The sequence below is a fragment of the Chiloscyllium plagiosum genome, unplaced genomic scaffold (genome assembly GCF_037043375.1).
Source record: "Chiloscyllium plagiosum isolate Xiang-an unplaced genomic scaffold, Cpla_swu_hap1 HiC_scaffold_11, whole genome shotgun sequence".
NCBI lineage: Eukaryota > Metazoa > Chordata > Chondrichthyes > Orectolobiformes > Hemiscylliidae > Chiloscyllium > Chiloscyllium plagiosum.
Window position 1 is genome coordinate 57,978,665 of NW_028270149.1, and position 15,313 is coordinate 57,993,977.

Consider the following 15,313-nt stretch of genomic DNA (forward strand, 5'->3'; position numbering starts at 1 on the left):
TTTGTGAATTTGAATGTGAAGAGAAGCCAATTTTAGACAAAGTACCTATGTCATGGAGTCACAGAGGTGTACAGCATGGAAACAGACCCTTCGGTCCAACCCATCCATGCCGACCAGATATCCCACCCAATCAAGTCCCACCTACCAGCACCCGGCCCATATCCCGCAAAACCCTTCCTATTCATATACCCATCCAAATGCCTCTTAAATGTTGCAATTGCACCAGCCTCCACCACTTCCTCTGGCAGCTCATTCCATACACGTACCACCCTCTGTGTGAAAAAGTTACCCCTTAGGTCTCTTTTATATCTTTCCCCTCTCACCCTAAACCTATGCCAGATTGTTCTGGACTCCCCGATCCCAGGGAAAAGACTTTGACAATTTATCCTATCCATGTCCCTCATAATTTCGTAAACCTCTATAAGGTCACCCCTCAGCCTCCGATGCTCCAGGGAAAACAGCCCCAGCCTGTTCAGCCTCTACTTATAGCTTAAGTCCTCCAACCCTGGCAACATCCTTGTGAATCTTTTCTGAACCCTTTCAAGTTTCACAACATCTTTCCGATAGGAAGGAGATCAGAATTGCACACAATATTCCAACAGTGGCCGAACCAATGTCATGTACAGCCGCAACAAGACCTCCCAACTCCTGTACTCAATACTCTGACCAATAAAGGAAAGCACACCAAACGCCTTCTTCACTAACCTATCTACCTGCGACTCCACTTTCAAGGAGCTATGAACCTGCACTCCAAGGTCTCATTGTTCAGCAATATTCCCTAGGACCTTACAATTAAGTGTATAAGTCCTGCTAAGATTTGCTTTCCCAAAATGCAGCACCTCGCATTTATCTGAATTAAACTCCATCTGTCACTTCTCAGCCCATTGGCCCATCTGGTCAAGATCCTGTCGTAATCTGAGGTAACCCTCTTCACTGTCCACTACACCTCCAATTTTGGTGTTGTCTGCAAACTTACTAACTGTACCTCTTATGCTCGCAACCAAATCATTTATGTAAATGACAAAAAGTAGAGGACCCAGCACCGATCCTTGTGGCACTCCACTGGTCAAAAGCCTCCAGTCTGAAAAACAACCCTCCACCACCCTCTGTCTTCTACCTTTGAGCCAGTTCTGTATCCAAATGGCTAGTTCTCCCTGCATTCCATGAGATCTAACCTTGCTCATCAGTCTCCCATGAGGAACCTTGTCGAACGCCTTACTGAAGTCCATATAGATCACTTCTACCGCTCTGCTCTCATCAATCCTCTTTGTTACTTCTTCAAAAAATTCAGTCAAGTTTGTGAGACATGATTTCCCATGCACAAAGCCATGTTGACTATCCCTAATCAGTCCTTGCCTTTCCAAATACATGTACATCCTGTCCCTCAGGATTCCCTCCAACAACCTGCCCACCACCAACGTCAGGCTCAATGGTCTATAGTTCCCTGGCTTGTCCTTACCACCCTTCTTAAACAGTGGCACGTTTGCCAAAGAAAATAGGTTTGTCAATATATCAGACTGAAATAAACAAATATGAGGGTCAAGTGTACTCAACTTGTATCAAGAATGCTGAGAAATACTTTGATTTTACCAAAAATGCAATTACAATTATAATTCTGTTGAACAATCACTAGAGGATACTCATTTAGAAAATTGGAGTGAACTCAAAATCGGGTCCCTGTTCCTTTAACTCCATTTCCTTATTGTTTACCTTTAAAATTACAAACATGACCTTTGTGTCAATTATACGTGGTTTAAGAGGAAGCTTGTTACCTAACTCCATTTTATCATCTTTAGCCAACTAACACAAGTTGGGTAAGATAGTAAGATAGTCACAGATTACTGAGGTTCACTCTTACTGGATTTTGTAGGGAAATGGAGACCCCAGTTGGCAAGATTACAAAAATCTGGATTCACCAATGCATGGCGGGGCAAAGGAAGTCGACCATGGATTCAGGTACAACTGCCATCTGGAGATGTTATTGAATTTATTTCATGTGAAGCTGCACTTAGACACAGAATATGAGCATGCATCCAGTATTGTGTTATTGAGGGCAGATGGCCTCAATATTCCAGATTGCTCATACAAGTTGCAGCAACTTCTGAATTATAGAAACAGTAAGTTTCAATAGAAAATTTATTATGTCCAATAATTTGCTAATCCAAATAAATCGTGAAAAGAAACAAGTCTTGTTGGACAAAAACACAAGCACGAAGTCCAAGCATCAGTTCTGTGCTGCTTGTGTTAGTAACTTTGTGGGTACTCCTGATGTATCAAGTGAACGTTTAGATACGAAAGCCTAGCTCACACAGGAATACGATAATACCATAAGTTGTAGGAACAAGAGTAGGCCATTCAGCCCATCAAGTCTCCTCAACCATTCAATGAGATCATGGATGATCTGACAACTCTCAACCCTCAACTCCACTTTCTTGCCTTTTGACCATAACTGTTGATTCCCTTACTGATTACAAATGTCTTCTTAGTCTTGAACATACTTAATGACCCAAACCAGACGGTCTTGTGCAGCAAAGAATTCCACAGATTACTATGCTCTGAGAGAAAACATTCCTCACTTCTTTCATAAATGGTGACCCCTTATTCTCAGATTGTGCCCTCTGTTCAGAGACTCTCCCACATTAGAAAACAAGTTCTCAGCATCTACCAGTAATGCCCCCAAGAACCTTACATGTTTCCGATCATTTTTCTAAACTACAATGAATACAGGGAGAAAGTGAGGACTGCAGATGCTGGAGATCAGAGCTGAAAATGTGTTGCTGGAAAAGCGCAGCAGGTCAGGCAGCATCCAAGGAACAGGAGAATCGACAGTTCGGGCATAACCCCTTCTTCAGGAACGAGGAAAGTGTGCCCAGCAGGCTAAGATAAAAGGTAGGGAGGAGGGACTTGGGGGAGGGGCGTTGGAAATGCAATAGGTGGAAGGAGGTCAAGGTGAGGGTGATAGGCCAGAGTGGGGTGGGGGCGGAGAGGTCAGGAAGAAGATTGCAGGTTAGGAAGGCGGTGCTGAGTTCGAGGGATTTGACTGAGACAAGGTGGGGGGAGGGGAAATGAGAAAACTGGAGAAATCTGAGTTCATCTCTTGTGGTTGGAAGGTTCCTTGGCGGAAGATGAGGCACTCTTCCTCCAACCGTCGTGTTGCTTTGGTCTAGCGATGGAGGAGTCCAAGGACCTGCATGTCCTTGGTGGAGTGGGAGGGGGAGTTGAAGTGTTGAGCCACGGGGTGGTTGGGTTGGTTGGTCCAGGTGTCCCAGAGGTGTTCGCTGAACCGTTCCGCAAGTAGGCGGCCTGTCTCCCCAATATAGAGGAGGCCACATTGGGTGCAGCGGATGCAATAGATGATGTGTGTGGAGGTGCAGGTGTATTTGTGGCAGATATGGAAGTATCCCTTGGGGCCTTGGAGGGAAGTAAGGGGGGAGGTGTGGGCGCAAGTTTTGCATTTCTTGCGGTTGCAGGGGAAGGTGCCGGGAGTGGAGGTTGGGTTGGTGGGGGGTGTGGACCTGACGAGGGAGTCATGGAGGGAGTGGTCTTTTCGGAACGCTGATAGGGGAGGGGAGGGAAATATATCCCTGGTGGTGGGGACCGTTTGGAGGTGGCGGAAATGATGGCGGATGATCCGCTGTACATGGAGGTTGGTGGGGTGGTTGGTGAGGACTAGTGGGGTTCTGTCCTGGTGGCGGTTGGAGGGGCGGGGCTCAAGGGCTGAGAAGCGGGAAGTGGAGGAGATGCGGTGGAGGGCATCGTCGACCATGTCTGGGGGGAATTTGCGGTCCTTGAATAAGGAGGCCATCTGGGTTGTACGGATTTGGAACTGGTCCTCCTGGGAGCAGATGCGGCGGAGACGAAGGAATTGGGAATATGGGATGGCATTTTTACAGGGGGCAGGGTGGGAGGAGGTGTAGTCTAGGTAGCTGTGGGAGTCAGTCGGTTTATAGTAAATGTCCGTGTTGATTCGGTCGCCCGAGATAGAAATGGAAAAGTCTAGGAAGGGGAGGGAGGAGTCTGAGACGGTCCAGGTGAATTTGAGGTCGGGGTGGAAGGTGTTGGTAAAGTGGATGAACTGTTCATCTTCCTCCTGGGAGCACGAGGCAGCGCCGATACAGTCATCAATGTAGCGGAGGAAAAGGTGGGGGGTGGTGCCAGTGTAGCTGGACACCCCGTGCTGGCCTCTTACCCGCCCTCGATCTCTTCATAGCCAACTGCAGCCGCGACATTAACCGCCTCAACTTCTCCACCCCTCTCACCCACTCCAACCTCTCACCCTCGGAACGTGCAGCCCTCCACTCCCTCCGTTCCAACCCCAACCTCACTATCAAACCAGCAGACAAGGGAGGCGCGGTAGTAGTTTGGCGCACCGATCTTTATACCGCTGAGGCTAAACGCCAGCTCGCGGACACCTCCTCCTACTGCCCCTTGACCATGACCCCACCTCCCACCACCAAACCATCATCTCCCAGACCATCCATAACCTCATCACCTCAGGGGATCTCACATCCACCGCCTCCAACCTCATAGTCCCACAACCCCGCACCAGCCGTTTCTACCTCCTGCCCAAAATCCACAAACATGACTCCCCCGGCCGACCCATTGTCTCAGCCTGCTCCTGCCTCACCTAACTCATCTCTGCATACCTCGACATGGTCCTGTCCTCCTTAGTCCAAGAACTCCCCACCTACGTTCGGGACACCACCCACACCCTCCACCTCCTCCATGATTTTCGCTTCCCCGGTCCCTAACGCCTTATCTTCACCATGGACATCCAGTCCCTGTACACCTCCATCCCCGATCACGAAGGACTCAAAGCCCTCCGCTTCTTCCTTTTCCGCCGTACCAACCAGTACCCTTCCATTGACACCCTCCTTCGACTGACTGAACTGGTCCTCACCCTGAACAACTTCTCTTTCCAATCCTCCCACTTCCTCCAAACCAAAGGAGTAGCCATGGGCACCCACATGGGCCCCAGCTATGCCTGCCTCTTCGTAGGATATGTGGAACAGTCCATCTTCCGCAGCTACACTGGCACCACCCCCCACCTTTTCCTCCGCTACATCGATGACTGTATCGGCGCTGCCTCGTACTCCCACGAGGAAGTTGAACAGTTCATCCACTTTACCAACACCTTCCATCCAGACCTCAAGTTCACCTGGACCGTCTCAGACTCCTCCCTCCCCTTCCTAGACCTTTCCATTTCTATCTCGGGTGACCGAATCAACACGGACATTTACTATAAACCGACCGACTCCCACAGCTACCTAGACTACACCTCCTCCCACCCTGCTCCCTGTAAAAACGCCATCCCATATTCCCAATTCCTTCGTCTCCGCCGCATCTGCTCCCAGGAGGACCAGTTTCAAATCCGTACAACCCAGATGGCCTCCTTCTTCAAGGACCGCAATTTCCCCCCAGACGTGGTCGACGATGCCCTCCACCGCATCTCTTCCCGCTCCTACGCCCTTGAGCCCGGCCCTCCAAACGCCACCAGGACTGAACCCCACTGGTCCTCACCTACCACCCCACCAACCTCCATGTATAGCGGATCATCCGCCGTCATTTCCGCCACCTCCAAACGGACCCCACCACCAGGGATATATTTCCCTTCCCTCCCCTCCCCTATCAGCGTTCCGAAAAGACCACTCCCTCCATGACTCCCTCGTCAGGTCCACACCCCCCACCAACCCAACCTCCACTCCCGGCACCTTCCCCTGCAACCGCAAGAAATGCAAAACTTGCGCCCACACCTCCCCCCCTTACTTCCCTCCAAGGCCCCAAGGGATACTTCCATATCCGCCACAAATTCACCTGCACCTCCACACACATCATCTATTGCATCCGCTGCACCCGATATGGCCTCCTCTATATTGGGAGACAGGCCGCCTACTTGAGGAACGGTTCAGAGAACACCTCTGGGACACCTGGACCAACCAACCCAACCATCCCGTGGCTCAACACTTTAACTCCCCCTCCCACTCCCACTCCACCAAGGACATGCAGGTCCTTGGACTCCTCCATCGCCAGACCATAGCAACACGACGGTTGGAGGAAGAGTGCCTCATCTTCCGCCTAGGAACCCTCCAACCACAAGGGATGAACTCAGATTTCTCCAGTTTCCTCATTCCCCTCCCCCCACCTTGTCTCAGTCAAATCCCTCGAACTCAGCACCACCTTCCTAACCTGCAATTTTCTTCCTGACCTCTCCACCCCCACCCCACTCTGGCCTATCACCCTCACCTTGACCTCCTTCCACCTATTGCATTTCCAACGCCCCTCCCCCCTACCTTTTATCTTAGCCTGCTGGGCACAGTTTCCTCATTCCTGAAGAAGGCTTATGCCCGAAACGTCGATTCTCCTGTTCCTTGGATGCTACAATGAATACAGGGCCAACTACTCAACCTCTCTTCAAAAGAAAATGCCTCCATACCCAGGATCAACCGAGTGAACCATCTCTAATGCCAGTACATCTTTCCTTAAGTAAGGGATCAACACTGTACAAAGTATTCTAGGGTGTCTAACTACTGCCTTGTACAGGTTTAGCAAGACCTTGCTATTTTTATACTCCATTCCCTTTGAAACAAAAATCCATTTTCTTTTCCTATTAGCTGCTAAACTGAACTTCTAGCTTTTTGTGATTCATGTACAAGGACACCCAAGAGTCCCTCTTTACTGCAGCTTTCTGTAATTTTCCTCCAGTTCAATAATATTCAGCTCCTTTATTTTTCCTGCCAAAGTGCATAACGTCATATTTTCCACATTATATTCCACGCACTAACCATAGAAGAATATTTGCTGTTTGTGTCTTATTATGAGATCTAAGTATAGATTCTTTGAAAAGAGGGTTAGATTAGATTAGATTAGATTACTTACAGTGTGGAAACAGGCCCTTCGGCCCAACTAGTCCACACCAGCCCACCGAAGCGCAACCCACCCAGACCCATTCCCCTACTTTTGTTGGGTTTTTTTTAAAATGGCAACATTTAGGTATGCCATTTTTGCATTCAATTTTGCATTCCTTCCATTTGTATTGTAGATAAGCATTTACTGCTACATTACACATAAATTAGTACCTCATATTTTCAAACATTTTAATAAAATATAGCTTTTTGATTTACTGATTGAATTTTAACTGTTAATTTGATGATTAATTCCAGGTTGATTTAAAGTTGTCAATGCTCATTCATGGAATAATTACACAAGGAGCCAGCCACTATTTTAAACATCTCTATGTTGACCACTATTATATTGCTTATAGCCTGGACGCTTATACCTGGAAAAACTACAAAGGCAACTCAACCTTGGACATTAAAGTAAGTCACATTCTTTGCTTACAATGAAAATAAAACAAATAGTATCCTCAGGTAGAATCAGAATTTCATCTTTCTCAAATATTTGTAGTATTACAATTCTTCTATCACCTTATTATTGGAAAGTAGACTCACTGAAGGTAAAATCCATTCATTACCTTAATATCCCACTTTTCAAGTCTGTCTGAGGCAGGTTGGGGTGCAGTTAGCAGGGCTATCCACCAACAAATGGCAGATAACCAATTCAGCTGATTAATGGAGTGTTAAGGCTTGATAAGGGTGGCCAAATAGAATTTTCCAGTGTGTCACCAGGTCTCCAGAGACATTGATAGTGGCAGAGCTACCTGTAACCTTGTAAACCCCATTTGAGCCTGATGAGAAGGCCCTGAAGCCCAAGTTGTCTTCAGGATAAAAGAGTAACTAGACTAAGGGTGAATAATTAAACTTTCCCACAATCCCTTTGGAAATGAGTGCAGTAAATAGTTTAAAAGTCTGGTGACGTTTGGTGGTCACACAAACAAGACTCAGTTCCAACATAGTTATAATTAAAATGCTTGCAGTCATATTACAACCTGATAGACAATGAAACGAGGGGAAAAGGAAATTAATTCTTCTGATATTTTACAATGGACTTTTTTTGAGTGGGTAAGCAACATATGAATTGTAAATTATTTTGAAACAATGTGATTTAAATATAGTGCAAATCCTTGGTGGATTGATTTTACAATATTCTTATTTTTAAAGAGTTTTCTTTAATCATTGCTATGAAGTATATAACTATATTGGCAGGACTTCATATTTCCACATTTTAATTCCAGATCTTTCCAGGAAACATTGATGCAACAGGAACAGTGAAAAACTATTTCAATCCACCAATCATTGCTCAGTATATCAGAGTGTACCCAAGGCCAAGCACAGGACGATCAGCACTTCGAATGGAGCTGCTGGGTTGTGATCTACAGAGTAAGTTCAGGGACATATTCCCAGTAATTTTGAAAATTCATCCCTGAATGGTCAGAATTAAGAGTAAAGAAAAACAGGTTTATAAAGTGAAATATTGTAGATGTGCAAAATCTGAATCAAAAGCAAAAAATAATGAAAATACACAGTATGTCAAACAGCATTTCTGGAGAGAGCTAATATTTCATTTGCACCGGGAGAAGTTAGGGTTTTAAGTAAAAGATTACAATGAAATGTTCAAAGGATAAAATATAATGGGAACAAACCAACAAGAGACACAAAATGAATTGCAAGAACTTAAGACTCAGAGTCAAAGATGTACAGCACAGTAACAGACCCTTCTATAGTGGGAGAGGACAAGAACAAAAGTAAAGTCTGTGGTGATCCAAGGACATAAGTTTTCATTATTAGGTTTACCATTTCAGCTCATGAATGATTTAGCTACCCGCCCCCCCTCCCGCCCACCATATAAACAGTAGCAGAATGCAGATGTTCGCCTATAATGCTGAAACAGCTAAAGCAGAAATAGACAAGGTGGGAGGCAAATGAGACAAATTGTAAAGGGATTGGTGGTGCAGAGCCAAATGTTATGCAAGTGGGACAAGAAGGAAAAGATGAGCCCAGAAAAGGCGTGAATGGAAGGATCATGAACATTATTTCTCCTTTGAACAATTTCATTGGAATCTTTTACTGAGCTGTAAAATCATCCCAATCAACAGTCCTAGTACTCATTTTTTTGACAACACTGTAAGCCTCTTACTTTAAATTACATCAATATCTTCGCAATAACCAGCACTGGACCACTTTAACCACAAAGTTTTTATCTTTTTAGGGCATGCATATTGACAATTATTGATATTTTTATTTTAAATGCTTGCCAATGTTTATCTATAGTCATATATTTTAATCAAGTTTGCTGATCTACCTTAACCAACATGGAGTAAATGAGGACTGCGGATCAGAGTCAAGAATGTGGTGCTGGAAAAGCACAGCAGGTCAGGTAGCATCCAAGCAACAGGAGAGTCGACCTTTCTGGCATAAGCCCTTAATCAGGAATGACTCATGAAGGACTTATGCCCGAAAAGTCGATTTGCGTGCTCCATAGATGCTGCCTGACCTGCTGTGCTTTTCCAGCATCACACTCTTGACTACCTTAACCAACATGCTTGACACTACTATGTAGTTTGTTTTGGTCAGATTTAAGAACCTAGGCCTGAATTTTCAGTTGTTATTCCAATACACATGGTAGGTGAACATGGGGACCCTGCGGAATCCCAATTATAGCAGATTCCAAAGGAATTGGCTAGAAAATTGAAGATTCCGCTGGGCCATTCTGAGTAGCACCAGAAAATTGTGTTTCAGACTGTCTTCTGTTATGTTTCCCAGGTTGTTCTTTGCCATTAGGGATGGAGAGCAGAGTCATTGCAGACCACCAACTCAGTGCTTCTTCATTCTGGGTTAGCGTTAGTGCTTGGACTCCATCATTGGCTCGCCTCAACAACGAAGGATTCACAAATGCATGGGTACCAAAGGTAACAACTAAAGAATTTAGATTCTCAGGAGTGAGTTAGATGCTGCTATCTTATGAAATTATTCCAGTGGATTATAATGATAGAGTCCTACAAATTTTCATTCAATTTTGTGTTGCTAATATATTATTTATGCTGCTATCTACAATCAAAAAAGGGCAATTTTGCAAAGTCCAATTATGATAAGCTATTTTCTATTCACAGAGGAACAACCCACACGAATGGTTCCAGATCAACTTCCAACATAGGAAAAAAATTACAGGAATCATAACCCAGGGTGCCAGTCACCTGAGGCGGGCTATGTTTGTGAAGGAGTTTATTGTCTGCTACAGTGATAATCGTAACAACTGGACAGTAATCAAAGATAGGCAAACCTTAAAGGAAAAGGTAGGTTTTGAAAAACTATTTATGTAAGGTGAATCTAATTGTTGATCATGCTTTTTAGTTCATGATTAAAAAGTGGACATGTTCTGATAAATTCCTTCAGTATTCTAAGTCTGAAGCTTTCGCCATATACTCATTACACTTTTAAATTCAAAAGAATATCTTCCCTCTTTATTGTCATTTTCACCTCCCACCACTCCCATCGAATGCAGCAGAAGGGAGCGAGTTCAATGCAAGGAAGCAAACCCACCTTCCGAAAATTACCACAGTGAGCAACATTTTTTTAATAGGCATTTTTATTGAAAAAAGAAAATTTTTAAGATTTTAAATTACAAAAGTAATACAAACAAGTATAAGCACCAACATAAAATTAAATAAATAAGAAGAAAAAAAGAGAAAAAACCTAACTAACTACTAATCTATCCTACAAACAACCAAAACATAAAATAGGATACCATACATTACTAGCAGTAAACAACAAAATAATTAAATAACTAGATACATGCTCAAAATAGATTTACATCAAGACACAATAAACCCCGTATTTATACGGGATTCCTCCTCCTGGGAGTCCCCAAACCAGCCAGAACCATTACCACAGCTAGACAAAAGCCTGGAACAGTAAGGCCAAAATATTTGTGTCGATATAGTTAAATAAGGGCTGCCATGTTTTATAAAATAATTCCGTTTTTTGGTGCACCATATTTGTGACGAAGTCAAGGGGGATATATTCCATGACTATCCTATGCCAATTGGGCCTTCAGCTACCCAATTCATTAAAATATTTTTCCTTGCATAAAAGGAGAGAATGGCAAATAATTTCCTCCCGTACACATTCAGGGAGGGAAAATCTGAAGAGCCCAGAAGTAGGGACACTGGATCCAATCTAATCTGCATACCCAGGTTCTCTGTCAAGACATTCACTACTCTATCCCAATACCTGCGGATCTTATGGCATGTCCGTAGACAGTGTGTGAGAGTGCCAACTTCTATTTTACATTTAGGACACATTGGGGATGCTCCTGCCTTGAATTTTGCAAGTCGTTCAGGTGCCATATGAGGCCTGTGAAGTATCTTTAATTGAATAGCCTGTGTTCTGTTACAAATAGAGATCTTTCTCGCATTTTCCCAGATGTCCTCCCACATTTCTAAAGAGATTTCCAACCCTAATTCTTGATTCCAGGTTTTAAATAATCGTTCCATGTCCTTGGATACTTTATTATATAATGAGTGATAAAGAGTACTGACCGAGGGCGGCCCCATTGGCCATAGCACTCTCCTTTCCCTATCCGAGTTGTAGGGGTTAACTATCAGTGCGGTCTTCTTTTGTATAAAGTCTCATATTTGGAAATACCGAAAGAGGTCCCTGTCAGGCAGTCCAAACTTCTGATGCAACTGCTCAAAGGACATCATAAACTCCCCATCTACCAGGTCTCCCAAGCAGGAGATACCTCTGGACTTTCAAGTTTTAAATGGAGCATCTGTCATCCCTGGCTAAAATCCCGGTGCTCCCACTATGGGGGTATAAGGAGAGGTTTTTTGCAGGTTACCCTCATCTTGTCGCATTATCCTCCAGGCTTTAATTGTATTTAATACAATAGGATTTTTACAATAGTCCATAATAGCTTTCATCTTGTCTATAAATGAAAGTTTGATGAGGGAACATTTTGCTTGGGAGGTCTCAATATCTAACCAGATTGATTGGGGGTCACAAGAGACCTAATCAGCTACACAGGATAATAACGAGCTCAATCTGGAAAGTCCAGTCCTCCCCTTGCTTGTGGAAGTTGCAGCTTGTCTAATTTGATAAGGGGCCGTCTATGATTCCAAATAAAGGAGCCGAGCCAGCCATAGAGCTTATGCAACGCCTGTCTCGGCAGCACCGGGGGGAGCATTCTCATAGGATATAGAAGACGATGTAGAATATTCATTTTAACTAAAACTACTCTGCCTAACCAAGATATTGGGAGATCTCCTGAAAACTGAAGGTCCTGCCTTATTTTTTCTAATAAGTGCACAAATTGGCTTTATACAGCTGACCAAATACTGGGGTGATAAAAATACCTAAGTATAGAAAACCTTCCAGTGACCACCAAAAGGGAAAGCAAGATCCGTCCGGTAAGTTGGATACACTGGCAAGGCCTCCCAATGGCATGACTTCCAATTTCATAAAACTGATTTTATAACCTGAGATCATACCAAATTGATCACTTGAGTTTGGCGGGGCACGGATATCAAAGGATCACTTAAGTAGAGGAGGACATCATCCGCATATAGAATGATTCTATGTTTGCCCGATCTAACCCTCAGAGCCATTATGTTAGGGTCAGCTCATATAGCTTCGAGGAGAAAATGAAGACTGCAGATGCTGGAGATCAGAGCTGAAAATGTGTTGCTGGAAAAGCGCAGCAGGTCAGGCAGCATCCAAGGAGCAGGAGAATCGACGTTTCGGGCTTGAGCCCTTCTTCAGGAATGAAGCCCTGAAGAATCGACGTTTCGGGCATGAGCCCTTCTTCAGGGCTTCATTCCTGAAGAAGGGTTCATGCCCGAAACGTCGATTCTCCTGTTCCTTGGATGCTGCCTGACCTGCTGCGCTTTTCCAGCAACACATTTTCATCTCAGCTCATATAGCATCCGCTAGTGGTCAATCAGTAGCGTGAATAATAATGGTGAGAGAGGACATCCCTCACAACAGCCCCTACCAACACTAAAGCTATCTGAACCTAAACCATTGGTGATCACCGCTGCTTTGCGATGATTATATAATACTGAAACCCATTTAGTAAATACCTCTCCGACACCGAACCTTTCCAGTGTATAAAAAAGGTGTGTTCATTCTACCCAATCAAATGCCTTCTCTGCGTCCAAGGAGATAACTAAACCTAGTATTGTTCCTTGTTGACAGGCTGGTATCATATTTAAGACCGTTCCAATATTATTAGTTTACCTGCAATCCTTTATGAACCCCATCTGGTCCTCTTCTATGACGTATGGTTAGACCCTCTCCAGTCTTAATGCTAACATTTTGGAAAGAATTTTAAAATCCACATTTAGCAAGGATATGGGTCTATATGATGAGCAATCTTCTGGGGCCTTTCGCTTTTTAAGAATGAGAGAGATATTTACTTCTCTCAGCGAAGGCGGGAGTCGGCCCTGACTATGTGAGTAATTGTACAAATTTATGAGTGGCCCGGCCAGTTCCCCTATAAATTCTTTATAGAACTCAACCTGGAATCCATCTGGCCCAGGTGCTTTGCCACTCTGAAGCTGCCTAACCGCGTCCAGTCCTTCCTGGGTTGTCACGGGGGCATTCAAGATTGACACCTTTTCCGAGGTTAAGCTGGAAGGGCCAAATTTTTAAAGAAGGATTCCATCTTCCCAGATCTATCCTCACAGTCCTGCGATTTATACAATTCAAAATATAACTTTCTAAAGGCTGTATTGATCTTTTTACAATCACAAGTCAAGGTACCAGCACTTTCTCTAATGGACATAATGGCTTGGGGAGTCTTTTTCTTTCTAGCAAGATACGCTAGATATCTGCCAGGCTTGTCGCCATATTCAAACAATCTCTGCTTTGCAAATAATATTTCCCTCTTTGCTGTTTGGGTAAGTGCAGTATTCAAGGCTACCCTAAGGGCTGTGATCCTTTGTAGCTTAGTAACGGAAGGCCTGCTAAGGTACGCTGTCTCAGCTGCTTTCAAGCGAGCCTCGAGCAGGCGCTGTTGCTCTCCCTTTTGTCTTTTCCGAGTCGCAGAATATGAGATGACCAGCCTCGCGCATATGCCTTAGTGGTCTCCCACATCATCGACGGGCTACTGGCCGTGCCCGAATTAATTTCCCAGAAGGTTTTGAATTCTTGTGAAAAATACTTTATAAATTTGCTATCCTTCAATAAGAAGGGATCCATACGCCAATGTCGGGGGCCTATCCCATCATCCCTAGTCTTGACTTCCACATATACTGTGGCATGATCAAAAATAGCTATATTACCTATTTTATAAGAAAGTATTGAATTCAGAAGGATCGAGGGGGAAAAAAACATATCAATTCTGGTATGGCACTTGTGTGGGTTAGAGTAGAAAGTAAAGTCTCTACCCTGGGAGTGAAGGCACCTCCACACATCTATTTGCCATAGCTCCTTATTCAGATCCACCAGTTGTATAGATCTCAGAGATAAACCCGTAGTGCTCCTAGGTATCCTATCCATCTCTGGGTCCATAATACAGTCAAAATTTCCTCCTATAATTGTATGGCGGACCCTAAAACCCATCAACTTCGAGAACACTTCTGTTACAAATTTAAAAGGGTGTGCCGGGGCGGGGGTGGTGAACAAAGATTCAAAATTCCATATTCCTCTCCTTATTTTAGGGCTTTGATGAATATATACCGTCCAGACTCATCTTTTATCTGGCTTAACATTTGGAAAGGAAGATTCTTCCAATTAAGAATGGCTATTCCCTTACTTGTTGAACTGAAAGATGAAAAGAAAGCCTGATCAAATCCACCCTGTTGTAGTTTTAAGTGTTCTTTATCAAGTAGATGCGTCTCCTGTAAGACAGTTACATCGACCCTTTCTTTTTTAAGACTTGATAATATCTTTTTCCTTTTGATTGGTGAATTGCTCTCCTTGACATTCCAGGTGCACCACCTAAATGAATAGCTAGTCATGATCATCCAGACAGGCACGAGACCCCCCAGGAGGAAGAACCCCATCCAAAAGACCTTGAATAAAGACCATAGATAATTCACGAATACAAAAATTCTTTAAAACATTTAAACCAACACAATTAAAAACTACTCCTAAATAAAAAAAACGCAAAACATATTTGAAAGGAGACTTTCCCCCTTGCTCCCAGGGGCATAACTACCTATCACTAACCCCACTATAACCTCTCCGAGCTAGGGCCCTGCCCTCAGCCCAGGCATTATAAAATGGAGTAAACAAATTCAAGTGTTTTATAAAACCAGAGTCAAAAGTGAGTAACCCACTCCCAACACCTGGGTGTGTTTAACAAACACAATACAAAATAGAAATATATAAAGTTACAAAATTACAATCCCAGCAAGTATTAGGCAACTAAGTAAGATGAAGAAAGAGGAAAATCCTGCTCTAGAAAACAAAGC

The 15,313-nt window shown here is 44.0% G+C and overlaps 1 protein-coding gene across 2 annotated transcripts in view; it reads left to right on the forward strand.

Annotated features, from left to right (window-relative positions):
* Positions 1 to 15,313, forward strand: part of LOC122557177 (coagulation factor V) — a 104,552-nt gene that overhangs the window by 81,808 nt on the left and 7,431 nt on the right. For both annotated transcript variants that reach the window (XM_087992101.1, XM_043704576.2), the window contains 5 exons: positions 1,871 to 1,956; positions 7,161 to 7,316; positions 8,132 to 8,276; positions 9,660 to 9,805; positions 10,007 to 10,189. In XM_087992101.1, coding sequence (XP_087848227.1) covers positions 1,871 to 1,956; positions 7,161 to 7,316; positions 8,132 to 8,276; positions 9,660 to 9,805; positions 10,007 to 10,189 — 716 coding nt within the window. The remainder of the gene's footprint in view (positions 1 to 1,870; positions 1,957 to 7,160; positions 7,317 to 8,131; positions 8,277 to 9,659; positions 9,806 to 10,006; positions 10,190 to 15,313) is intronic.